This window comes from Colobus angolensis, unplaced genomic scaffold (assembly GCF_000951035.1).
Source record: "Colobus angolensis palliatus isolate OR3802 unplaced genomic scaffold, Cang.pa_1.0 Scaffold178, whole genome shotgun sequence".
NCBI classification, from domain to species: domain Eukaryota; kingdom Metazoa; phylum Chordata; class Mammalia; order Primates; family Cercopithecidae; genus Colobus; species Colobus angolensis.
This window is the reverse complement of record NW_012114910.1, coordinates 3,725,229-3,751,984: the sequence shown is the minus strand read 5'-3', so window position 1 is coordinate 3,751,984 and position 26,756 is coordinate 3,725,229. Positions and strand designations below refer to the sequence as shown.

At 38.8% G+C, this 26,756-nt stretch overlaps 1 protein-coding gene across 1 annotated transcript in view; it reads right to left on the bottom strand.

Annotated features, from left to right (window-relative positions):
- CNOT1 (CCR4-NOT transcription complex, subunit 1) overlaps window positions 1-26,756 on the bottom strand; it is a 125,795-nt gene that overhangs the window by 18,615 nt on the left and 80,424 nt on the right. Inside the window, exons 16-34 of the mRNA XM_011938872.1 lie at window positions 21,695-21,845; window positions 19,634-19,835; window positions 18,030-18,176; window positions 16,626-16,750; window positions 16,093-16,379; window positions 14,634-14,712; window positions 12,130-12,360; window positions 11,690-11,830; window positions 10,306-10,485; window positions 8,240-8,356; window positions 7,866-7,976; window positions 7,361-7,438; window positions 7,010-7,187; window positions 6,066-6,196; window positions 4,344-4,640; window positions 3,157-3,297; window positions 2,960-3,064; window positions 2,228-2,347; window positions 234-425 (exon numbers count right to left, since the gene is read on the bottom strand). Coding sequence (XP_011794262.1) covers window positions 234-425; window positions 2,228-2,347; window positions 2,960-3,064; window positions 3,157-3,297; window positions 4,344-4,640; window positions 6,066-6,196; window positions 7,010-7,187; window positions 7,361-7,438; window positions 7,866-7,976; window positions 8,240-8,356; window positions 10,306-10,485; window positions 11,690-11,830; window positions 12,130-12,360; window positions 14,634-14,712; window positions 16,093-16,379; window positions 16,626-16,750; window positions 18,030-18,176; window positions 19,634-19,835; window positions 21,695-21,845 — 3,013 coding nt within the window. The remainder of the gene's footprint in view (window positions 1-233; window positions 426-2,227; window positions 2,348-2,959; window positions 3,065-3,156; window positions 3,298-4,343; window positions 4,641-6,065; window positions 6,197-7,009; window positions 7,188-7,360; window positions 7,439-7,865; window positions 7,977-8,239; window positions 8,357-10,305; window positions 10,486-11,689; window positions 11,831-12,129; window positions 12,361-14,633; window positions 14,713-16,092; window positions 16,380-16,625; window positions 16,751-18,029; window positions 18,177-19,633; window positions 19,836-21,694; window positions 21,846-26,756) is intronic.

Below are 26,756 nucleotides of genomic sequence, written 5' to 3'. Positions count from 1 at the left end.
TCTTCAAATCACATCTCAGGAATATCTTTAAGAAAAAAATAAAGATTTCCAATTTTACCATTCAAAACTGCTACGACTACATTCTACATTGGAAAAAAAAAATCACCTACTTATAGAACTTGATTTATATTATGAAATCTTAAGCTTAACTGTATAAATATGTAGACAGTGGTGCAGGTCAATAAATGTTTACACACCTAGCATTTTCTAAAAGTAATGGCTTAAGAACCAACCTTTTGGAGCAATCCAAGAGCAGCTATGGCATCCCGAGAGTTCCGAGATAAAACTACAACCTCCAAGAGACTTCGAAGAGCCTGAGCTTGAGGGTTCATGGCCAAAGTTGGTGGGATGGCATGTAGATGCTGTTCCAGTTCTGTAATACACTTATCATAAATCTGAGCTACATCATCTGTTGCCCAAGCTTGCTGTTTTAGAGAAGGAAACAACCAACAAGAGACAAAAGAATGTTAAGGTTTTTTATTGACACATGTATCAAATAGAGGTCTATTAGTATGTTTACTCCTTTTTTCTTATTTTTACATTCAAACATGGAGGCCTTCTTCTTTTCCCTCTTCCTGAGCTATTCAGAATTAATACCATCAAGTGGGGTGGTACAAGGTGGCACAAAGGAAGAAGTGTTTCATTTGAGAGAGGAAAACCTGGCGGACAGCAGCATAATCAAGTGATAAAAGAGAGCATTAGTAATAACGGGACAGACTGAGGGCAGCACCACTTGCACCATTTACTAAGCCCTCTACATCCTAAGAAAGTGTTTCAAACCATGAAAAGTATAGTACTCAGTCCAACTGTCAAAGCCTGACAGGACAGAATAAGAATACAGCATTACTTCTGAGCTATTCCTATTTTTTAAAATGCATTATCTGAATCTAGCCATGAGAATACACTGGACAAATAAATCAAGCCATTTAGAAAATAATTAGCCTATAATCTTCAGAAGCGTTATGGTCATGAAAGATGAGGAAAAACTGAGTTACCTACACCAGCTAGAACTGAGGGAGACTTTAAAAATATGATAACTGAAGAAATGTGTGATTCTAAAACAAGTCTTTTACTATACATTATTGGGATACTTGGTGAAACTTGAATGAGGTCTATGAATTAGATGGAGTAAGGTATTAGTATTCATTTCTGACCTTAATGGTTGTGCCGTGGTCACACGGGAAAAAGGTTTTATAAGAAATACAAGCCGGGCGCGGTGGCTCAAGCCTGTAATCCCAGCACTTTGGGAGGCCAAGATGGGCGGATCACGAGGTCAGGAGATCGAGACCATCCTGGCTTACACGGTGAAACCCCGTCTCTACTAAAAAATACAAAAAACTAGCCGGGCGAGATGGCGGGCGCCTGTAGTCCCAGCTACTCGGGAGGCTGAGGCAGGAGAATGGTGTAAACCCGGGAGGCGGAGCTTGCAGTGAGCTGAGATCCGGCCACTGTACTCCAGCCTGGGCGACAGAGCGAGACTCCGTCTCAAAAAAAAAAAAAGAAATACAAACCAAAGGATTCAGGAGTGATAGGGCTATCAGGTCAGCAACTTACTCTCAACTGGTTCAGCGGGAAAATGTTTTTCCCTATATTTCCAAGTTTTCTGTAAACACCTCTGAAACTTTTAGAAAATTCTTTTATTTAAAAAATGGGAAGTCTGGGCATAATGGCTCAGGCCTGTAATCTTAGCACTTTAGGAGGCTGAGATGGGCGATCACTTGAGGTCAGGAATTTGAGTCTAGCCTGTGCAACATGGCAAAACCCCATCGTTATAAAAAATACAAAAATTAGCTGAGCAAGGTGGTGCACGCCTGTAGTCCTAGCTCCTCAGGAGGCTGAGGTGGGAGGATCACTTCAGCCTGGGAGGTGGAGGCTGCAATGAGCTGAGATCACGCCACTGCACTCCAGCCTGGGTGACAGAGAAAGACCCTGTCTCAAAAAAATAAATAATAAAATTTAAAAATAAAAACCCAAAAGTTATTATGTTACCATGCAAATTCCTCTAATTAGGCCAAACATTAAAGATAAATCACCCACACTCACGTCAATTTTTTCTTTAATCCCCCGTATGTCATACTTAATTGGACACAAAGAATACCTACATCTCAAGAACTATAGGTTCCCCTGTAAATTATTCTCCCAGGAAGCAAGTCAAAAACATATATTAAATGTCAAAAACATTTAAATTAATTGGCAAAACACTCGATTTAATCTAAAACACATTTACCTTCATGGGCTGGGCTAAAAATCCTGTGGGCTGACTTAAGTCATTTGTAGGCAAGAAGCCAGGAACGTTGCGTGCAAACTCTTCGTAAACAGCCAACTGCTTTGGGTCCACACCACCAACCTTGAAAGAAGAAAATCTATTTTGACAGAATTCACTCAATAATCAAAATAAACTGTTTTGAAAGTGGAAAGTCTGCATGTGAGTAAGCTCAGGGACACAAGAGTCATTAAAACATATAACAGTATGATTAAGCATACATGCACACTAACAAATGCAGTTCAGAAGAGGGCTTCTCATTTCCCTGAATCCTGCTAAGAGTCATCTCATTTATAAATTAACTGAGAGTTTCTCTTGGAAAGTACCTCACATGGGACGATGCCAGTGCAATTCTTCCTTGGAGTTGGTAAGTATTATCAGATTTATCCCTGTCTCATTGGGAACAATAAGCAACCATTAATGTGAGAAGCCCAAGGTGGGAAACATGAAAACTAGAAGGCACATGAACTCCTTACAGTAGCAGCATTTCAACAACTTTGGAGAAGCAAGGGAATGTAGAGCTATTTCCATACCTGCTCCACAGGCAGCCATTAAGTGAAATGCTATCAAGTTAAGATGTTTTCTCATAAACAACATTTAACCCTGCTGTCCTAGTCCCATTAAGGAGCTCAATCAACAAGAACATTAAAAATAAAACAAAGATAGCATAGGGAGAGACACAGCCCCAATTCTCACTTTCAGCCTGATTTGCTCTGGCATCCGTTCGGCTTGATATGTTAAAACAACAGGATCACAGTATCTGCGTCCTTCTTGCCTAGCATGTTTTCTCAGCTCAAATTCCTGCAAACAAAAAAAGTCACTGAGGTTCCTGTTATAAGGCACTTCCCTAAATTAAAAAATAAAATCTTAAAAGGCAAATTCTAAACACTTACAGTTGCTAATCTCTTGTCCATCTCAGGGCCTGCTTTTTCTACTGCAGTCTTCTGAATAAAACAGCAAGCCAACTCACAATTGTCCTGAGCTAATTGAGCAGCTGCCTGATCCATCATTTCCCTTTGTTGTGGGGAAGCAGTCTATTAATGGAGGTGGGGGGGTGGGGGGAATACAAGAAAAAGGACTTGAAAGTTGATGTGGACAGACAGGATAGTAGAAAATGCAGTGCATTTGGCAAATGCATTTTAAGTTCTGACTCTACTTATGAATCAGCTGTGATCTTGAAATAGTCTCTAACAGCTTCCTCACTTTTAAGACAAAAATATCCTAGACACCTTATCAGTTTATGGTGAACATGTCTTAAAATCAGTAAAGCAGGCCAGACGTGGTGGCTCACACCTGTAATCCCAGTACTTTGGGAGGCCGAGGCAGGTAGACCACTTGAGGCCAGGAGTTCGATACCAGCCTAGCCAACATGGTGAAAGCACTTCTCTACTAAAAAAATACATAAATTAGCTGGGCGTGGTAGCACATGCCTATAATCCCAGTTACTTGGGAGGCTGAAGCATGAGAATCAGTTGAACCTCAGAGGTGGAGGATGCAGTGAGCCAAGACTGCACCACTGCACTCTAGCCTAAGCTACAGAGTGAGACCCTGTCTCATGAAACAAACATTAAAAAATAAAAGGCAAAAACCCCAAAAATATCAGTAAAGCAGTAAACAAATTATTAATCATGATACCTGAATTACTAACCATGATATGTGAGACTCAAAACTAGTAAGTGAATTATATGAAAAGTGTGCGCACATGCAACATCACTTTAAGTCATTTTATATCGGCCTTCTCAAACAGCTTTCATCCTTCCTGATTAACAGAAATGAGGATTGTTAGATTTCACATTTCCTTCTTAAATCTTAATTTATTTAAACCAACAAATATTTGGGTATCTACGATCTGTCAAACATTGTGTTGAGGATACAACAGCCAAAAAAAAAAAAAAAAAAGCACAGCCATGATGCTTTGCCTCACAGAATTACAATCTAAAATGATGGAAGATATCAAACAAATATAGTGATTATTAAGAATAAGTGGTAATGCCCAGTGCCATATACAGGCAAAGAAAAAAATTATTACAGACAAGCGGTAATATGTTCTGTACCTATACCAAGGAAATAGCCAACTTACACGAAGGGCTGAGGCAAAACTGTTTTTTAGGTTGGTAGATATGCTCATGAGCAAAGGTTCCCTGCATGTAATCATAGCCATTCCAGCTGTCAAGTTACGCATCATGTGATGAGCTGCTATTCGCATTCGAGATTCCTCCGAATCCAGAGCAAAATCCTTCCTGACTATTTGCTCACAAGTAGTCATGGCAATCTTAATTGATCGATCAACCACAGGATGGACCAGCTCCTGGACAGCCCGTTCAATCGCCTGACGCACACACTGCTTCAACTGCGGATGGGCCTGAAACAAGGGAATCTGGGGGGTTGGGGAGGACAAAGTCAACACCTTGTTTAAATAAGACAATCCAATTCCTACTGGCAATCACACTCATGATTTTGTAAATCAAGGTTAACCAAAAACTACCAGTTTCTACTTAAAAGTTAACCAATGGAAAATTTGGGTAACAGAAACTGGGCTCCATACAGGGAAAAGTATTCAGTATACCCTATGATACACAATATATATATATATGTCATTTTTTAAAATCCAAGTTTAATGGACAAGCTGTTCATTATAATATGCATTAACTACTTAAAGACATACTGCTGGCTTATTTAAAATTTGTGGCTCAAGTGCTCTTAAAAGAAAGCAACTTCTCTATTAGCTTGAAAAATGTAAAAAGAATCAAGTTTACAGAAAAAAGACTTCCTACGAAAACTATTAATATTAAAATTCATTCATCAGAATAGTGAGCATTTTTACAGTACCCACTGAAATGTTTGGCTTCACTTGAAAGGCTGTTTCTAATCTTTTATTGTAGGCATAAATTATGCCCCAAAACTTACTTGGTCCCTTTAACTTGTTGAATTAAAAAAATAAACTAGTATTCTAAAGATGAATCATAATTTTGGATCTAGGTGTCTCACTGCCTCTCACTCCACCCCTCAAAAACTAAGTAACATGTCTATTGGCGGCAGGGGGACAAAAGGTTAAAATGATTTCTCTGATACCCTTTCAATTCCTTTTAATAAAAGGCTCAATGTATTAATGTTACTCCTGTATTTGTGAATATTTTCAGTTTCTAAAAAGTAAGGACAATGAAAACTCCAGTCACCTGATTCTGGATTATATATTCTGTTAAGTAGAATAAAAGACTAAAGATAACAATACAATTTCCCCTTGAATGTACAAAGCAAATACTAAGTATAGGAAAAAGGATTGATGAGAGGTCATCTTACATGACCATATTTTATCAGACCTCCTTCTGGAACCCAGGCCACAACAACACTCAAAGTACTAAGTCCTACTTCAAGATCTTAGCCTAGAAATTTTACACACATGCACGATCAGCTCATTTCTAGCCTTCAGCTGGAAGAAATGGCTTACTGCAGAAGGCTAAAGTGACAAGACAAAGAAAATAAAAAGCTGTGGTATACATTAAGCATCTTTTACTCTGTGTAAGGAATTCCTGGAGATTGTGATTTTATTGCCAGCTAAATTTTAGTATCATGGGTTTGGATATGAGGAACCAATATAACCAACATCTAGTCACTCTATTTCTTAAGGGAAGAAGAAAAATCCCAACTGAACTACACAGCAGTTCTAGATCTCCATCCTCTCTGACAAACTCTACAACCTAGGAATCCAGAGGGAAGGGCAAAGAGCTGAAGAAAAGGTGACCAAACAAAGTTTACTTTACCACAAACTAGAAGCTGGGAGAATGGCGCAGTGTTTACTTACTGTTGGATTTAGAGTAATGTGTGGTGCCAGGCCCGCAAGGGAATAGACATTGATGTCATGGTAGCTGTACTGTGGCTGTGGTGGAACCGTGGCTGTACAAGTGGTGTTGGTAGCTGGTGTAGTAGAAGTTGCTAAATGTAAAGTAATAAAAAGAGATTTAAAAAGTACATTTGTTGACTTTACTATAAAATTAGCTTAATTTTATTAAGTGGTCATTATCTAATTAAACTAATTGGGGGAGGAGGGAAGGATGTAGCAGGTCTTATTTTTCCCACCCTGAAAGGGAAATTCTGTTATAATAGAGATATACACGAAGCACGTTAAAAGTATGTCAGTGGCAGTGCCCCACAGCACAGAAATCAACTGAGCAGCCATGCCACATTCTCAGGCCCAAGTCCTACAAATTCAGTCTATATTAAGATGTCTGTTTTCAACCTAGCCTGTTCCTTGGATTATCTGGGGATTCTCAGCTGCTGAGGACTGAGAAAGAAAGAAAAAGCTCAATTTATTCTAACCACAACTCCCAATCATTCAACACTCCTGCACCCTTCTCTCATCTTCATGTAGGTAAACAGTCCAATTCCCTTGGCAGATTGAGCAGGTCTAGCCATACCCAGATTTGAGGGGTTAACAGGCCATCATAGTATGCAGTTATTTCTGGAACTTCACACAACAGAGATAACCTGACCTAGCTAGGATATGAGAGGCAACTGATTAAATCACATTTAGTTAATAACATGCATGAACTGCCAGGATGGAATCTAAGATGGTAACACAAGGCGTAGTCATTACTTTTGCTTGATAATTAGAAGGCTCACCAAAATGCATACAAAGTTTCACCACTACATTATGTGGGAAATTAGTTTCCTATATATGTGGACCTGTACCATTTAAGAAAATATCCTGGCTAACAGGAGCCTTCCTTGACGACTTAGCACACTTACTTGTGGTTGTGATGGGAGGGAGTTCTTCTGGCTGCTTGACATCTTTCTTTGGAGCAGAGAGTTGCTCATCTAAATTCTTCAGGCGATCTTTATCCTTTAGGAGGTTTCCAGGTTTTAGCTCATTGATGTCTAATGCAAGGTTCTTGCAGAGAACCTCAATTTCAAACTTCAAGTTTAACTGCATAGTTCCAGAGTTGGATTAGAATTTTTAAAAGAAAATTTTAGTTTTATTCATGATATACTCTACTTTCAGTTACTACAGTACTTCCCCCAAAATACCCTGCCTTCACTGTAAGTTTTAATAATGTGAAGGCAAAGAATGTTCCAGAGGACAAGGAAGCAGTAAATTACCTTTAAGTCATGCTCTTGATGTAGCTCAGCTAATACATTCATAATTGCCATTGTCCAAGGGTTTGGTGGCCTAAAAACCTAAAGAAAAGCTATTATGTTAAGCTAGCCCAAAAGGTGCCCTTTAATTTGGATTTTTTAAAACACTTCAACACAACATAACTTGGTGGGGGGGAGTAAAACAAACAAAAAACAAAAAACAAGGATTAAAAAAAAAAACAAAAATAGTTAAACACTTATACCTGTGTAGCCATAACAAAACCCCTAGCCTTCTCACCTATATCACATTTCAAAAACAAAACAAAACAAAACACCAAAAATCAAAGCCAACCATCACAATCTTTCCTATTTTATACAGCCTCACAAATTGGAAATCCAAGTGCCATAAAGGAAAACAGACTTAACTAGCTTTACCTCACAGGAACTAAGAATATAATCTCTTGACCTCATGCTAAAACAAAGCAATGCTTAGGAATTAGCCATAAATAAAATATTAAAATCTACTCACCACACTACGAATGCTAGATTCTAAGACTTTGGCAACAAAGGGCACTACGTAGAGCAATTCTTGTTGTCCTTTAACATAAGCCTCTAGCAGCAATGATTTCACATCCAAGTCCTAGAATAAGAAAAATACTTTCAAAAGCTGGGAATATACCCCCCAAAATGGTATAACATAACCAAAGAAAAGTATTTTGCCAAGCTTATCCCCAAAACAGGCACCAACATAATGTCTAGTCCTTGCCTTACAAAAAGGGGTTAACAACTCAAAACATGGGCCAAAGTCTTATAAAACCCCAATAATCATTAAATAGCTCCAAACAGCCAATAATCATAATGTGCTGAAGATTCTCAATTTTTACACATTTAGCTGAAACTCACAGTGTGTAAGATGGGTTTGTTTTTAGCTAATGTGATCATTCCTAGCCAATGTCCCAAGTTCTTCAGCAAAGAACGATCTGAGAAATTGGCCGCAGCTTTATCTGAGGTCAGGAGCACCTGAAATAGTGTAAGATTAAGAAAGACATGAGTATGAGCTTATGAAAGAAAACTCAACTAAGTATTTGGGAATTCCATTATCCTAAAGACAAGTCATCATTTCTAAGAACAGGCCCCAAAGTAGAATTACTCCGTATATCATTATCAATATCATTTTGCTGTGTTCATGATTCAACAGTGCCATTTTTACCTTTAAGAAGTCTTTTTTTTTCAAAATAGATACAAACACATTGTACAAAATTTAAAAAGAACACAAACTTATGTGTCAGCTACCCTCCCCTAGAAAAGTATTTTCAACTCTGAAAACCTTAGCTAGGTTTAAAGCAGAGACCTAACTACAAAGCTATTTTGAAGTGCTAAATTAATTTAAATGAGGATGATAGCCATGCTTAAGTCCTTAAAGGAAGCAAGCATACAAAGGAATATAATCAAATTACCCTCCTATTGCAATCCTCAGTATATCCAGGCATTAACAAATCTCTGCAGTCAACTAAGATAACTTTATGAGATAGAGTATAATACTGTTTATATACTCCTTTTCAAATTTCTAAAAAACCCAAACCATTTAATTGATTCTCCAGTTACTGTCTTTCTAAGGGGGACAGAATTAACATAGGAGAGTGTTTTGGCTGCAGGTATGCACACATATATATACCCATCTACTCTGTGGTACCTCTTGATTTAGGGTTATATTTAAACTTCTGTTTAAAAAATCAAGGTCTTGAAACGTTGCTGTGGAGTATGTGGAAACTTTTATGTATCCCAACCGCCCTTGCTATCAGATAATAAAAACGAAATAGAGCCATGTTCCTTAACTCCATACAGCAACAGCAGAATGGCACAAGTCAGCTGCGCAACAGAGAGCCAGGAATTCTTTTGCACTACAGCGTAACCAAGAATGAGGAATATTCTCATCCACAGGTTTAAATATAGTGCTGGTTCCTAAACCAATGACCCAAGTTATTGAGCAAAGAATGACCATAGCTGTATGCTGGTTCTAGAAGTTTTTCCTCCTAAGAAATAAATGATGGTTGAGAAATTAAAATACTTGAATTTTGTTGAGTAAGCCTCAGCTCAGTAGAGTTTGATCTTAAACTGCACAGAATCCTAGATAACAGCTATTCCATAAACAGATTTAGAGTATAAAGATATCTGGCACTTGAATACCACAAGATACAAATGAAAACATTCAGGACAGTACTGTTTATAATAGTTGAAGTGATTAACAACACAAATGCCCAGCAGCAATACAAATCCATACAATGGTTTTCTACAAAACTATATTTTCTGTTTTTTAAAAAAGAGGACTGGCCAGACACAGTGGCTCATGCCTGTAATCCCAGCGCTTTGGGAGGCTGAGGAGGGTGGATCACCTGAGGTCAGGAGTTCGGGACCAGCCTGGCCAATATGGTGAAACCCCGTCTCTACTAAAAATACAAAAATTAACTGGGCGTGGTGGTACACCTCTAATCCCAGCTACTCGGGAGGCTGAGGAAAGAGAATTGCTTGAACCTGGGAGGTGGAGGCTGCAGTGAGCCGAGATCACGCCACTGCACTCCAGCCTAGGCAACAGAGTGAGACCATGTCTCAAAAAAATTAAAAAGAAAAAAAACAAAGGACTACAGCAAAGAGCATTATCACGAATAATATCCAGGGGAGAAAAAAAAGCAAGCAAAAAAAAGTGAAAAGGATGTACAGAGGGTGACACCATACAGAATGTGCTAACCAATACTATGCTGTTTATGCATAACAATGGTAAAGTTCTAAAAACATGCATGGCATGACAAAAACAATTTATAATAGTGGTTACTTTCAAAGAAAATGCACAGGGTATGCCTATTAAGTTTAAGTTCTTCATAAAATTTAGTTCCATGTAAGAAACAAAATCTACAGCAAATATTTCTAAATTCAAAGCAATAATTAAAAAAAATACAAGAACCAACTCTTACTTTAATGTTTCTGTAGGTCTCATTCAGAACCATCTTGTTAAATTCAGGATTCTTCAGCGTGTCAAGGAAGTTTGAATACAGGCTATGAAAGTTTGGCTCAATACTGACTCTTTTCATAACCAGATACTGTGAAACCCAAGGCATAAATTCTTCTTTCACGGTTTCCTTCAGCTCTTCAACCTAGCCAGTTAATACGACATGGGAAGCACAGAATTACACTATGATAAATTAACATTTGGTTTCTATGAACTATACTATACAGCACTCTCTACAGCACTATAATGGCTCCTTGCAAAACTAACTAGATACTAAAGCATGACTTTCCTTCACACCAGATAGATGCTATGAAGAAGAGTATGCTCAATTCCATAGTCAATCACAACTCAACCCATAGGTGATTGGGACTGAAACATTTATGGTCATTTTCAGCTTCAAAATCATAAAACATGTAGTCTCCTATCTCCACATGAATTACTGATCTACAAGCTGCCATTAACAGACCCACAGCGTAACCAAGAATGGGGAAAATTCCAGAACCATGTTTTCCTAAATTTCCATCTACAGGAATCTTTAGCAAACTCTGGTGTTTCCAAGTACAGTTGACCCTTGAACAAGAATATGAATGACACAGAGTAAAATTAAATGTAGATTTTCTTCTATTAATACCTCCACTACCTCAGAGACACCAAGACTTCCTCTTCTCCTCCTCAGCCTATTCAACAAGATAAAGACCTGAATGATGATCATTTCCACTTAACAGATAGTAACTATATCTTTTCTTCCTTATAATTTTCCTTCATAATATTTTTTTCCAGTTTATTTTATCCTAACAATACAGTATTATATGCATATAAGATATGTGTTAATCAACTATTTGTGTTATCACAGTAAGGCTTCTGGTCAACAGTAGGCTGTTAATATAGTTAAGCTCTGGGGGAATAAAAAGTTATACCAGGATTTGGCTACATAGAGGATTGGCAACCCTAACCCCCATGTTGCTCAAGGGTCAACTATACTGTCTTACCATGTAATCTGAGGAGGCAAGTGGCATTCTTTGTGCTTTTCACAAAGTCGGTCTCAGTTATTAGGTTGTAATAAATACTCTGAATAGTCTCTGGGAGAAAATGAGTTATGACTAATGACTAGTACAAATGAAACTTTCTATCACCACGAGAACATTAAGCTTATTTCAAAAAAGCTGCAAAACAAAACCTTAAAAATTGGTACTATTTAATGTTTACCAAAACCACTAGGTTAAATACACATATTCCCTTTGAGTTTATTACCTCTACCTTTAAAGTGAGTATGTAAAAGGGTCAACAATATATCCTTTAGTCCATTAAGTAAAAGAGAAGGCATTTATAAACTATGACAGCATGCTCACCTTTTGTGTCATATTTGACTGTGAGAGATTATTGAAAATAAAAGCAATTTTCTCCTGGATATTTTCCGGGGGCTCCACAATTCTCTCAGTTTGATCTGTGGCTACAAGCAACGTATCTATATTTGTAGTATTAATAGAAGGCTAAAAAAAAAAAAGTACATAAGGCAAACAAGTTGAAGTGCTTCTCTGAAAAAAGTCCAATAATGTATACAGACTTAGTGTTAAAAAATACACATGGTATGATTGTGTATTAGAAACGTGGGCAAGAATAGTGAACTATTAATATGTTTGCCTCTGGGAAATATAAGGATGGGAGATACAAAGGAAGAAATGTTGGTCTTTTATATCTTTTTTGGTAGGCATGTTATGATAAAATTCTAATACATGTTCACTAGTGATATAATCATAAATCCTGGAAGAGAAAAAAGACATCTACTTACTGGCACATCTTTCTTAAAGCTGACTCCAGTTGGCCTGGTGACTGTAACCGTTTTAGCAACAGTGGTGGTTGTTGAGGTGGTAACCATAGTGCTAACTTGACCAGCAAGAGGAGCTTTTGCTGGAACCTGGGCCTGAGCCTGGGCCTGAGCCAGTGCAATACTTCCAGGGGTTGTGATAGAGCCTTGCATTTTCACAGGAGGATCTCTAGACTGCTGTCCATACTCAATATACTAAAAGGGTAGGGAGAGGAAAAAGAGTTAACCTTAATTGCTAAGTCTGGATTATATGTCCCTCTTTTCTGAGAGGGTAAAAAACATGTATGAATGCTTTTTGGTTCATCGAGCTCCCATACTCTTTGCCCCATACCCTGGCACTAGTACATAAGTAGATTCTATGAACTCCTTCGGCGATAAAATCTTAGTATTTATGAGAGAACTACAGCAAAACAACTTCTAAAGCAGCAGCCCCAGATACTGCATATAAATGCCTTTAAACTCCTTAAAAAATGCAAACTTTAAAAGTCTTAATAATTCATACAGTAAACTCATCTCTTTTCTAATTAGGCAGCAATGAGAAACCAAAGGTCTTAAAAAACAAAAACCGTGGTAGTATGAGTTATTATCTCAATAAAGCTGTTATTACAAAAAAATACTGATTCTACATAGCCCGTCCCCACACAATTTAGAGTGCTGACATAGGATCCTGAAAGTATTTCAACAGTCCTTACCTAGCAGAACTAAACCTACCAATTATGTATACAACAGTTTTATTTTTAGAGGGACATTTCTAAAGTAGGAAAGAGTCTCAGAAGAAAGTATAGCCCTTTATGCTGACAAAGTACAGAAAGTGATGCTCTCTCTCTCTCTCCTCTCTCTCTCTGGCTATCTTGCTACATACAGTGGGTGCTAGGGACTAGTTTTGAGTCATCGCTCCCCTGCTATCTCACTCTTTCTCCAAGTCTTTCAAGCTCCATATTGCTGTCTCTTAATTTGTCTCAATCCACTCACTTGAATGAATATACTCCACATTCCCAGAGATTAAATCATTACAATAACCCTGCCCTCCTAATAAACCTAGAAGAATGAGGTAGAGAGCACTGAACTAAATTAAAATACAGAATATCAAGTAGGTTCAAATTCTGATCATCCTGATTTCTTAAAATAAGATCTTATAAAGTTGTCTACTGCATGTTAAAAATAAAGTCAATTAACCAACTTCCCTGTTCTATATAAACTCATATTGAGCAAAACCAAGACAAAGGCATAGATGATACTTATCAATTAACCTAAACCTAAAATCAGTCACTGCAACAATGCTTCTCAAATTTCAGTAATAATAATGATCATATAAAATGGTTTTTAAAATGTATATTCCCTAGGTCTATTTTCCCAGGGACTGACTCCTTTTAAATAAGCATCTCAGGCGGGTGCGGTGGCTTACACCTATAATCCCAGCACTCTGCAGGGCGGAGGTGGGCAGATCACCTGAGGTCAGGAGTTCAAGACCAGCCTGGCCGACAGGGTGAAACTTTGTCTCTACAAAAATACAAAAATTAGCCGGGCATGATGGCAGGTGCCTGTAATCGCAGCTGAGATGGGAGAATCACTTGAACCCGGGAGGAAGATGTTGTAGTGAGCCAAGATTGTCTCACTCCAGCCTGGGCGACAGAGCAAGATTCCATCTCAAAAAAAAAACAAAAACAAAAACAAAACAAAAACCACACCTCAAAGGAATCTACCTTTATTTTTATTTTTTTTTATTTTTATTTATTTTTTTGGGAGATGGAGTCTCGCTCTGTCGCCCAGGCTGCAGTGCAGTGGCCGGATCTCAGCTCACTGCAAGCTCCACCTCCCGGGTTCACGCCATTCTCCTGCCTCAGCCTCCCGAGTAGCTGGGACTACAGGCGCCCACCACCTCTCCCGGCTAGTTTTTTGTATTTTTTAGTAGAGACGGGGTTTCACCATGTTAGCCAGGATGGTCTCAATCTCCTGACCTCGTGATCCACCCGTCTCGGCCTCCCAAAGTGCTGGGATTACAGGCTTGAGCCACCGCGCCCGGCCCCTTTATTTTTAAGAAACATGATCTAAGTCTTATGTGTAACAGCTTTGGCTCATATTAACTCATAAAAATTTCACATTTTTACACACAAGATTCCCACTCCAATTCCCTTTTAGAATGAGGCAGGGTGTCTGTACTTTACCTAAGATAAAGATTCTCTTAGTAGAACTGTTTATTCTTCAACTCCATTATCAGGTTAAAAGAATGAGTAAAAAGTTTTTGAAGTAAGCCTGCTACTTAGAAAAGATAATCCAAGAATGATTATTTTTTCATGTTCTCTTGTAAGGCCACAAAATGAACAACCTCAACTAATATGTATACCTATATCATGCCAATTATTAAGAAATCTTAATGCCATTACCATCAAGTCTACAAAAAAAGCCAAAATATTAAACCCTCCAAATACTACACAGCTATTTGGGTTTTAGGTACAGAGGGCACTTACCTCCTGTAAATGATGTGGAAATTGCATAAAGTGACTGATAGAAGCCAAATGCTGACAATACTGGGGATAGTCCTTCAATCTGCCAACAAAATCATTCTGCCATCATTTCGTGTCAGAACAAAAGCAGCACTAACAAAATGTTTTTGTCCAAATGCTAATCTAGGTCATTTTCTCCATCTTACCTATGAATAACTTATTTGAAGAAAATGTCAAAGGGAAGAAAACAAAAGTAGAAGGAGAAAATACTGATGATTTTCACTGGATTTACATCAGAAAAGACACTACCTTTGATTTTTAAAGGCTATATTTTACTTAAAAATAGATTAAAATGAGCCACTTATCTGGAAACAATTCAAATTTTCACCTACATACGAATGGAAAAATAATTTGTAGTCAACCCATATAGTAGAATACTACACAAGACTACTGAAACATGTAGTAACATAAATCTCAAAAACTACATATTTCTATGACTGTGTAAATGACATTCTAGAAAAACTTTAGAGATTATCAGAGATTGCGAGTCAGGGAAGGGGACTAACTACAAAGGGGAACAAGGAAACCTCTTGGGAGATGATGAAAATATTCTGCATCAGCCGGACATGCTGATTTATGCCTATAATCTCATCACTTTGGGAGGCCGCGGCAGGACAATCACTTGAGTTCAGAAGTTCCAAAATATTCTGTATCTTGATTGTGGTGGGAGTTACAGAACTATATAAATTTGCCAAAATTCAAAGAACTATATACCTAAAAGGGAAGACTTCTACTGTACAAAGTATACCTCATAAATATCCAACCAAAAAACCTCTGCTCTCATTTTAGTTTTCCTACCACTTATTTTTAAAAAGAGAAGCTTTGGCCGGGCCCAGTGGCTCACACCTATAATCCCAGCACTCTGGGAGGCCGAGGCAGAAGGATCACCTGAGGTCAGGAGTTCAAGCCTGGCCAACATGATGGAACCCTGTCTCTACTAAAAATACAAAAATTAGCTGGGTGCAGTGGCACGCATGTGTAATCCCAGCTACTCAGGAGGTTGAGGCAGGAGAATCACTTGAACTCAGGAGGTGGAGGTTGCAGTGAGCCCAGATCGCACCAATGAACTCCAGCCTGGGCAACAGAGCAACACCCCATCTCAAAAAAAAAAGAAAGCTTCAGGCCAGGCACAGTGGCTCACACCATAATCCCAGTACTTTCAGAGACTGAGGCTGGAGTTTAAGACCAGATTGAGTAACACGGTGAAACCCTGTCTGTACAAAAAATACAAAAGGCTGGGCATGGTGGTAGGCACCTGTGGTCCCAGCTACTCAGGAGGCTGAAGTCAGAGAATCACTTGAGCCCACAAGGTCAAGGCTGCAGTGAGCCAAGATCGCGCCACTGCACTCCAGCCTGGGTAAGAGTTAAGACCCTGTCTGTGGGGTCAGGGAAGAGACACTTCACAGGAAACCTATCCACTTACCTGTTTTTAAATCTATCTAGTGCAGCAATCCCGAAATAATACATTTTGGATCCAAAAGGCTTGCGTAAGGCTTCAAGAACATATCGTAGAGCCAAACCTAGTGCCATGTAAGTAACCAGTCCTTTCTCAATTATACCACCAAACAGGCAGGCTGTTATATGTAACTCTTTATCAGGATACTGGGGAAAAAAACGGTATTCTTCAAACAAGTTCCTTAGCATACAGTTAAACACTTCTCGTTCCCTCTTTATAGTAGAGTCTTTAAATCTCTGCAGCATTTCTAATACCTGGAAAAGCAAGACAAAAACAACGCACACATAAAGGAAACAATTACTAAGAGCCTTTCTCAAATATCCTTGACAAAAGACTGTTAAGTAGAATATTTACCAAAAGAGCTTGAGACAAATATTAAGGTTTCAAAATACACATCGCTATATCAGAGCACTTTGAGCTGGATTTCTAAAAACACTGAAAAGGACATTTATTTAAGACTGGCTTAAACAATAAATAATCAGATCATCGTAGACACTCACCTCATCAACAGACATGGTTGGATGTGGTGGATGATTATATATTCGCTGAAAATAGCTGTTTGCTTCATCATCTATCTCTTTACTAAAGTGCTGGTTTGCCTCTGGCCACACCTGAGACAAGTCCGCTGTTGGAAACAAAAAAGGCATCAGTGGGTATTTAAGCCCTTCTTCCACTTCCCCATAAACACAGACAGCCATAGACTACTGCAGTTCTAACTTTAAGGGAAATATAAAAAAACTGGAAAAGGTATTAAGCGGTCAAGTTTCAGTATTAACGCGTTCTAGGGTAGACATAAAAGATCCTTGGCCGGGCGCGGTGGCTCAAGCCTGTAATCCCAGCACTTTGGGAGGCCGAGACGGGCGGATCACGAGGTCGGGAGATCGAGACCATCCTGGCTAACATGGTGAAACCCCGTCTCTACTAAAAAATACAAAAATCTAGCCAGGCGAGGTGGCGGGCGCCTGTAGTCCCAGCTACTCGGGAGGCTGAGGCAGGAGAATGGCGTAAACCCGGGAGGCAGAGCTTGCAGTGAGCTGAGATCCGGCCACTGCACTCCAGCCTGGGCGACAGAGCGAGACTCCATCTCAAAAAAAAAAAAAAAAAAAAAAAGATCCTTAACAAAGTGCCTTCCATAATTCTACATAATTCTACATTAGTATTATCTTCATCAGGACTCATTACAACACAAAAGTTAACTTGGTTTAAACTCATAATGCACTTACCCTTAATACAACCTCATTAGGTTAACAAATCTTTATCACTTTATAATAAAAATCACATTTAACATATAATTATCATGCATGTGCATGAAAGACTGATGTAAACACAAAGCATGCTACAAAACATAACATTCAGACAAGACTTTCACACTAACGTTATCAAGTCAGCTGGAATACTTTCAAATCTCGTGTCGTGACTACACAGTCCCAATGACAAGGACTTTAGTCAATTATACCTATGGATTTATAAAGATGACTTCTATGAATTTAGTTAGGATAAAAAAATCACTAAGGAGGTGAAACAAAAATTGGAAACAGAAATCTGAAATTTTCCTTGTCACTCCTGACTTGCTTTAAAAAAAACTCAACACATGTTTAGGTTAAGTACAAGAGTTACATTTGTTTACCTACCACATATTAATTTCTCTTTATCATATCTATTTCTTACTTTTAGGACAAACACCCTCAGGATGCAGCCTCTTACTAACCGTGACTTTATTCTGGGAATCCACAGCAAAAGTGGATTGGTATCTCTAACTTTTATTTTAATAATTCAAATTTGTGAATTTATTCCCATTGGTCTAGAAGGCACATCAACATATGGCCCTACTAACACAAATGAGACATACAACTAAACACTTTTATCAGTCACACTTCACAATCACAGACAACACTACCACTTACAAGGTTTCATCTTACTCTGCTGGAATGTAGGCTGATTCAGTCCAGAGGTGCCCAATTTCCTCTGTACAAAAGGGTCGTTATTCACTGCAGGGAGTCCAAGAGCACCAGTTCCTATACCAGTCAGGCTGCCTGTGCCAAGACCACCTACTAGAGAGAACGAAGGCAGCCACAAATCCTATCATTATTCATATTCTTGATTTTATTAACATCTCAGATATATTAGTAAGACTGACTTTTAAAATAGTCATAATAACTCTTATTTTAAAAGTCAGAGCCTTTGTTAATTCCCTTATTACATCTATTCAATTTTACAGAGCCTACAAACTAGGCAGTAACAACAGATAATCCAAATTTCTTCAGCATCTGGAATTATTTATATTCTTGATAATGTGCAAAAAATTAATGTATACATTCTCGAAGCACATACTCCCATACCCAAGGTAGTTAAAATAAGGAGCTGGCTAGCTTTTCTCAATTATTCGAATCAGATAATTTCATGATACCATCTTTTAAAGTTACCATGAGTCTCAAAACTTCTTTATTCCTCTCAACTCTGACAAATGGAATCTTACAGTAATTAGAGCTTTGCTAGGAAGGCCTTAGTAAGTTCAGTAATGTTTATTTAAATGAATTAATCATAAAAGCTAGAAGATTAGAGCAGCAATGTTAACTAGATCAGAGTCAATGACAACATTGAAGTCCTTAGGTTTTAGTGCCCGAACTTACAGTGCCAACATAACAAGTACAGGGGGCTAAGAAGAGGTAGGTACAAACAACCACAACAACAACAAAAAAAAATGTAGCTTTTATTTCAACGTAAAGTTACATGCCACAGTATCTGGGAAAAAAACTGAAAACGTGGCCAGGCGCGGTGGCTCACGTTCTGTAATCCCAGCACTTTGGGGGACCAAGGTGGGTGGATCACCTGAGGTCAGGAATTTGAGACAAACCTGGCCAACATGGTGAAACCCTGTCTCTACTAAACATACAAAAAACTAGCAAGGCATGATGGTGGGTGCCTGTAATCCCAGCTATTCGGGAGGCTGAGGCAGGAGAATCACTTAAACCTGGGAGGCTGAGGTTGCAGTGAGCCGAAATAGCACCACACTGCACTCCAGCCTGGGCAACAAGAGCGAAACCCCGTCCCTCCCCCCAAAAAAAACCTTAAAATGTTTTTAGGATGTCCTATCATCTTCAAGGTTGGTGAAATGCAATAAGGCAGGCAGAACATATGCCTGAACCTGATATGTACAATAGTTTCTATCTTTATTATATCAACCGGAATTCATAAAGCTGTGAGCCCTTGATCTAAGTCCTTTAGAATGTGATTAACATACATGTTACCACTTATACTATCATGTTAACACAAAATCCTTACTAAATAATTCAATTAACTTTACAACTACAAATATCCTAATTCTTTCCTCCAATTAGACTGAATGGAATATAATCTGTTTTTCTTTTCCCAACTTTGGATACTGAAGCAGCTTTCACAATTTCATTTAAGCAGCTTTCCTTGTCATAGTGACTCCAAACCCCTTACCAAATAGTAAGGCATAATGAAACTTATGAATAATCCACGCTCTCATTTGCCTCCCCCTTACCTGGAAGCTGTGATGAAAGTCCTCCAATACCACTGAATGCAGTGGTTTGATTGGGGGTTGAAAGGGGTGGAAATGCTTTTGCTGGTGACTGAGGGGTACTGAATGCAGAACCCAAATTTGGAGGAAAACCCTGCATACTCTGGGTGTGAGGGGCAGCTGAACCACCTATACTAAGAGATGTCATTCCAGCAAGAGGGTCAATCTAAAGAAAAACATTATAAAAATGTATTAAACATACTTCGAGGAAAGGCAGACACACGTAAAGCAGTCTTTAACAACAGCTCTTCATAATCTTAAAAAGCAAACTATTACGCCCACTCAATCACAATAATACTTAAGTCCCAGTTATCAAGTCAAGCGTGTCAGTCACTTTTCTTACTGTGTCACATATGGAATAGGTTTAAAGAGTTTTGCCTTTGACAAAGTTCAGGTTGAGAATCCCTTATTGAAAATACTTGGGACCAGAAAAGTTTTCAATTTTGGAATTTGGAATATTTGCGTATACATAACCAGATATCATAACAATCCCATCATGGGGAGGGGACCCATGTCAAAGCATGAAATTCACTTGTTTCACATATACCTATATACACATAACCCACAATGTAATCGTATACAATATTTTTTAAAGAATTTTGTGCATGAGGCCAGGCGCGGTGGCTCAAGCCTGTAATTCCAGCACTTTGGGAGGCCGAGACGGGCGGATCACAAGGTCAGGAGATCGAGACCATCCTGGCTAACACGGTGAAACCCCGTCTCTACTAAAAAAAAAAAAAACTAGCCCGGCAAGGTGGCGGGCGCCTGTAGTCCCAGCTACTCGGGAGACTGAGGCAGGAGAATGGCGAAAACCCGGGAGGCGGAGCTTGCAGTGAGCTGAGATCCGGCCACTGCACTCCAGCCTGGGTGACAGAGCAAGACTCTGTCTCATTGAAAAAAAAAAAAAAAAAAAGAATTTTGTGCATGAAACAAAACTATGACTATGTTGTGACTCAACACATAACATCAGATCACGTATGGAATTTTCTACTTGTGGTGTGTCATGTCAGTGCTCCAAAAGTTTGACTTTGGAGCATTTTAGATTTACAGATTAAGGATGCTCAACCTATAACAGAGCCATAAAAGGGGCTATAAAATCTAATGAACAACACTTAAGATGAACTGCCCTAAACTTTTAGTGGTGACATGGGACAGTTATATTAATAAATCCTCACAAATTCCAATAAGTCACTTTAAAACAATCTCTCAAGCTAAATTTAAGTTTCAACATAAATAGAAATATTAGAAATTAGAAACAAATCTCCCAGTCAAAATAAATTTAGTCAAAATCTGGGGATTTTGGAGGTGGGGGAAGATCAGCTCCAGTTTTGAAAACAAAAACAAGGTATGTTATTCACCAAAATATGTATTTTTAAAATATCTAATAACTGCACTTCCAGGCTTCTTAAGTTTGTGTCACTACTTCATACCTTCATGGCTATAGAATGTGACAAGCAAATGCCTTTTATAGGGAAGTAGCCACTGAATCACTAAGTTTTAGCCTTTTCCTTTCCTTAAAACCCAATATGCCATTCAATGCATCTGAAAATAGAAGCGCAATATGTTGCTCCCAGAGAGAAGGGGGTGGTTGATGTCAGGGAGTAACTTAAATGTACCTTGTTTTTAAAAGAGCAGTTCAGTTGAGAGCTGAAGAGCCCCAGTTATAACAAGTCGTTATGCTCTAGCACTGTTGCTTGGCCCGTGAAGCTACAAACAAGACACATCAGGTTCAAAGGCAGTGCTTAGTTCTCAAGAGTCTATGTAATTCATATTTTAAAAAGAAACCCTCTTCATTTACCTAAATAAAGTTGTTTGTACATTTCCTCTTAGAGTCACGTTCTATTTGATGATAAAATCTATTCTTAACTACAATGCCTATTTACATATCTCCTTTAAAATAAGTGGATGCTAGACATGCAGTTATCTAAAATGTAACAAATTCAGACAATTTATTAAAGACATAGAAGCTTATTCTATTCCAAATATATGGCAAATGAAGATGTATCAAATGTAGCACTCGTTTACCTGAACAGGAGAAATGGCATCTAAGCTGCTAGCACTAGGAGGACGGCCTTTTGGCATAACTCCAGGTGGTGGTTGTCTGGCCTTATTCATAACATTACTGCAATTGGCTACCATGGTGAGGATAGTTTCCGATAGCTCCTGAGAAACACTCCTAAAATAGAGGGGAAAAAGTAAAAAAAATCAGTTCCTATTCCCCAGAACATGTAAGTAAACTAATCTGATTTTTATTTTTTATTTTTTATTTTTGAGATGGAGTTTCACTCTGTCACCCAGACTGGAGTGCAGTGGCACGGTATCAGTTCACTGCAACCTCTGCCCCACAGGGTTCAGGCGATTCTTCTGCCTCAGCCTCCCGAGTACCAATCTGATTTTCTAATAAAGAAATTTTGTTGAGGCCGGGCACAGTGGCTCATACCTGACCTGTAGTCCCATTGCTTTGAAAAACTGAGGTGGAAGGATTGCTTGAGCCAGGAGTTTGAGGCCAACCTTGGGCAAAATAGCAAGATCCCACGTCTACAAATATTAAATAAGTATTAAAAAGTCGAGGCTGGGCGTAGTGGCTCACGCCTGTAATCCCAGCACTTTGGGAGGCCAAGGTGGGTGGTTTGCCTGAGGTCAGGAGTTCAAGACCAGTCTGGCTAACATGGTGAAACCCCATCTCTACTAAAAACACAAAAATTAGCCAGGCATGGTGGCGCACGCCTGTAGTCCCAGCTACTCAGGAGGCTGAGGCAGGAGAATCACTTGAACCTGGGAGGCAGAGACTGCAGTGAACAGAGATCACGCCACTGCACTCCAGCCTGGGCGACAGACCAAGATTCCGTCTCCAAAACAAAACAAAAGTGAGCCTGGTCTCGTGGCATGTGCCTGTACTCCCAGCTACTTGGGAGGCTGAGTTGGGAGGACTGATAGAGTGAAGGAGCTCGAGGCTGCAATGAGCTATAATCGCACCACAGCATTTCAGCCTGGGTAAGAGACGAGAAGTAAAGGCAAAGGGGAAAGAAAACTTGCTGGAACATGTAGCCAAATTTCTGCCATATCCTCTATCCCTCTGCATTTGTCACTCATCACTAGAATTTTCTGAGTACTGGCTTTCTCTTGAAACTAATTTGCACTTCTGAAACAAACTAGTATACAGTACAACCAAAATATTTTAAAATTCTCCACGAAACATTCCATAGCTTCAACCACTTTGTCAAAAATTATGCTCAAACCCAAACATATCAAAGCAAACAGGCATGCAATTTTTATGCTAGTATATCACAGTCGAAGATAATACATGTACTTATAGACAAAAACACCATGCATAGTAATTACCTTTAACAAGCACATGAAGAAGCGACTGACCTCTAAAACAAATGTCAAGTAGGGTAAATGTTTACTTGACAGTTAAACCAATTTTCCTATCTTAGGTTGCTATTACAGGTTGAGCATCCCAAATCCGAAAATCTGAATCCCAAACACTATAAAATCTAAAATTTTCTGAATGCCAATGTTTAAAGGAAATGCTCATTGGAGCATTTTGAGTTTGGATTTTTGAATTGGAGGTGTATATTAATCAATATAAGGCAAACGGTTAAAAAAAATTTTTTTAGCCCAAAACCCAAAACACTTCTGATCCCAAGCATTTCCAAGAAGGGATACTCAGTCTGTATTACCGCATACAACTATGGGGTCCTTTGTATTTAGAAGCTCTCCTTGGACAATGAGCAATGGCTCACAACTATAATCCTAGCACTTTGGGAGACTACGGCAGGCGGATCACCTGAGGTCAGAAGCTCAAGACCAGCCTGGCCAACATGGTGAAACTCCATCTCTACTGCCAATCCAAAAATCAGCCGGGCAAGTGGCAGGCACCTCTAATCCCAGCTACTCAGGAGACTGAGGCAGGAGAATTGCTTGAACCCGGGAGCCGAGATTGTACTACTGTACTCCAGCCTGGGCAACAGAGTGTGAGACTCCATATCAAAAAAAAAAAAAAAGCAGCTCTACATGATAGCTGGGAGGTGGAGGTGGCTTACACCTATAACCCCAGCACTTTGGGAGGCAGGCAGTAGTGGGAGGATCGCTTGAGGAAGGAGCGTCAAGACCAGCCTGTGAACACAGCAAGAATTCATCTCTACAAAAAATTTTCAAAATTAGCCAGATGTGTTGGTACATGATGGTAGTCCTAACCACTTGGGAGGCTGAGGCGGGAGGAGTGCTTGAGCCCAGGATTTCAACGCTGTAGTGAGTTATGATCACATTAATGCACTCCAGTCTTAGAGAAAGAACAACACCCTGTCTCTAAAAAAATTAATTTAAAAAAAAGGGGCAAGGCACGGTGGCTCATGCCTGTAATCCCAGCTCTTTGGGAGACAGAGACGGGTGGATCACAAGGTCAGGAGTTTGAGATCAGCCCAGCCAACACAGTGAAATCCCTTCTCTACTAAAAATACAAAAAATTAGCCAGGTGTGGTGGCAAGTGCCTGTAATCCCAGCTACTCGGGAGGCTGAGGCAGGAGAATTGCTTGAATCCGGGAGGCGGAGGTTGCAGTGACCCGAGATTGCACCACTGGACTCAAGCCTGGGCGACAGTGAGAGACTCCATCTTAAACAACAAAAAAAAGCAGTAGCAGCTGTACATGAACTTAGTCTTAAATCTTCCCACCTAAATTCAGAATGTTACTACTGGCATTAAGAAGTAAAAGTGATCACTCAGAAAAGAAAGTGGTTTCACATTTGGAGGGAAAAAAAAAAAACAAAAAGACTAGGGTGCTAACAGTACTGAATAAGCCTGTATTACATTAAATCGATAGAGAAAAATCTATGAAAATTTTTACTTGTGCCAGCAAAGTAACAATAGTTTGAACATAGAAACAAATGAAATAAACAAGTTGTTTTATGTCCATTGAAGCCAGGAAGAAAAATACAGTCCCGTACCATATGACATTTCAGTCAACAAAATGGTATATGGGACCACATATATAATGGTTGTCTCACAACTTATAATATATTTTACTGTACCTTTTCTGTTTAAATATACAAATACCACTGTGTTATAATTGCCTTCAGTATATTCAGTATAGTAACATCACTGTACAGGTTGGCAGCTTAGGAGGAATAGGCCATACCACATAGGCAAACTGTATACAGTACATTATACCATCTAGGTTTGTTACCAGTATACTATATAATGCTCACACAAAGACAGAATTGCCTAATGATACATATCTCAGAAATGCATTCCTATTGTTACGCTATGCAGACCACAAAAAAGAAAAGGGAGCCTCACACTCCTAAAGGTATTGGTCTACTTATTTACCTTAGAAACAAGTAGAACATTAGTTTCCACAAAAATGCTCAAAATAATTAAAGGTATTTCAAATTTAAGGAAACAAGAGGCCCTCTGAAGCTTCATTTACAAATGTATCTGCATTCCAAATACTCCACAACAATTAAAACTGCATAGAGACACCGTATCTCCATGTTGTCCCATATCTCACCATAACAACGGGGACATACTGTATTAGCAAAGCTGTGGGGAAATAGATGCTATAACACTGCTGGTTTTACAAAACAGAAAAATCCCTATGGAGGAAAATTTTGCAATACCTAACACAATCGCACATGAATTTACCTATTATTCTGACACATCCACTTCTAGTAGTCCAATTACACATTGGTAAAAATGATGGATGCAAAATACTGCTCACTGCAACACTATATGTAATACAAAGAGCGAAAACAATATGAATTTTCACCAGTAGGAGACTGGTTGACTAAAGTACAGAATACTCATTCAATGGAGTATTATGCAGCAATTAAAAGAAACAAGGAAGCTCTCTAATTGTATGGAGTGAACTCTAGGATATAAGATCAAGAAGCAAGTTGTGTATTATCTCTTCTACAGTGAAGGATAAATATACAAATGAGTATGTATTTGTTTTTAATATAAGATAATGTAAAAATATTAATGACAGTGGCTAACTACAGGAGAAAAGGAGAACAAGGTAGAGGTATCAGAGTTCAAGGTAAGATTTCTCCAAATGTATCTTGCTTTAGGGTTTTGACTTTAAAACCACATCTATGTTTTACCAATCACAAAAACAAATGCAAGCAAACAAACCATTAAATTAAAAAGAAAGTGTTCCAAAAAGACCAATGCCACGGGTCAGAAAAACAGGCTACCAAGCAGTAGATGGTAATTATATTATACTGCATTGAATCCAAATGCCTTCAACTGTGTAAGCCACACTAACATTTTATGTCTTATGGAAAAACAAAAAAAGTAATTCCACCAATTATAAGACACATCACCAATGAGACACATCATTTCAGAAATTAGTTAAAGTAGGAAGAAAAATAAAATGGGCACTTTAGAATAAAATATGGTAAATTAAAATATTCACCTTTATTATTTAGGGATAAATTCTTATTTCTGACACAGTTTCAAACTTAGAAGTGGCAAGAATTGGCCAGGCGCAGTAGATCACCTGTGGTCAGGAATTCCAGACCAGCCTAACCAACATGCTGAAATCCCCTCTCTACTAAAAATGCAAAAAAATTAATTAGCTGGGCATGGTGGCATGCACCTGTAATCCCAACTACTCCGGGGGCTGAGGAAGGAGAATAGCTTGAACCTGGGAGGCGGATGTTGTAGTGAGCCAAGATGGCGCCATTGCACCCCAGCTTGGGCAACGAGAGAAAAACTCCGTCTCAAAAAAATAAATAAATAATAAATAAAAGAAGTGGCAAGAATATTACAATTAACTCCCACAAATGCTTTTCATGCCAAGGGTATACATTTGCCCTATTAATCTAACCATTCTTTCTATATTTTTTGTCCTGCAGCACTGGTTTGGATATATCATGAATTTATCCCTAAATGCTTCGCTACATGTTTTCTTCTTTTTTTGAGACAAGGTCTCACTGTCGCCCAGGCAGCAATGCAGTGGTGCAATTATGGTTCACTGTAGTCTCTGCCTCCTGAGTTCAGATGATCCTCCAACCTCAGCCTCCCCAGTTGCTGGGATTCCACGCACACAGACCATGCCCAGCTAATTTTTTTTTTTTTTTTTTT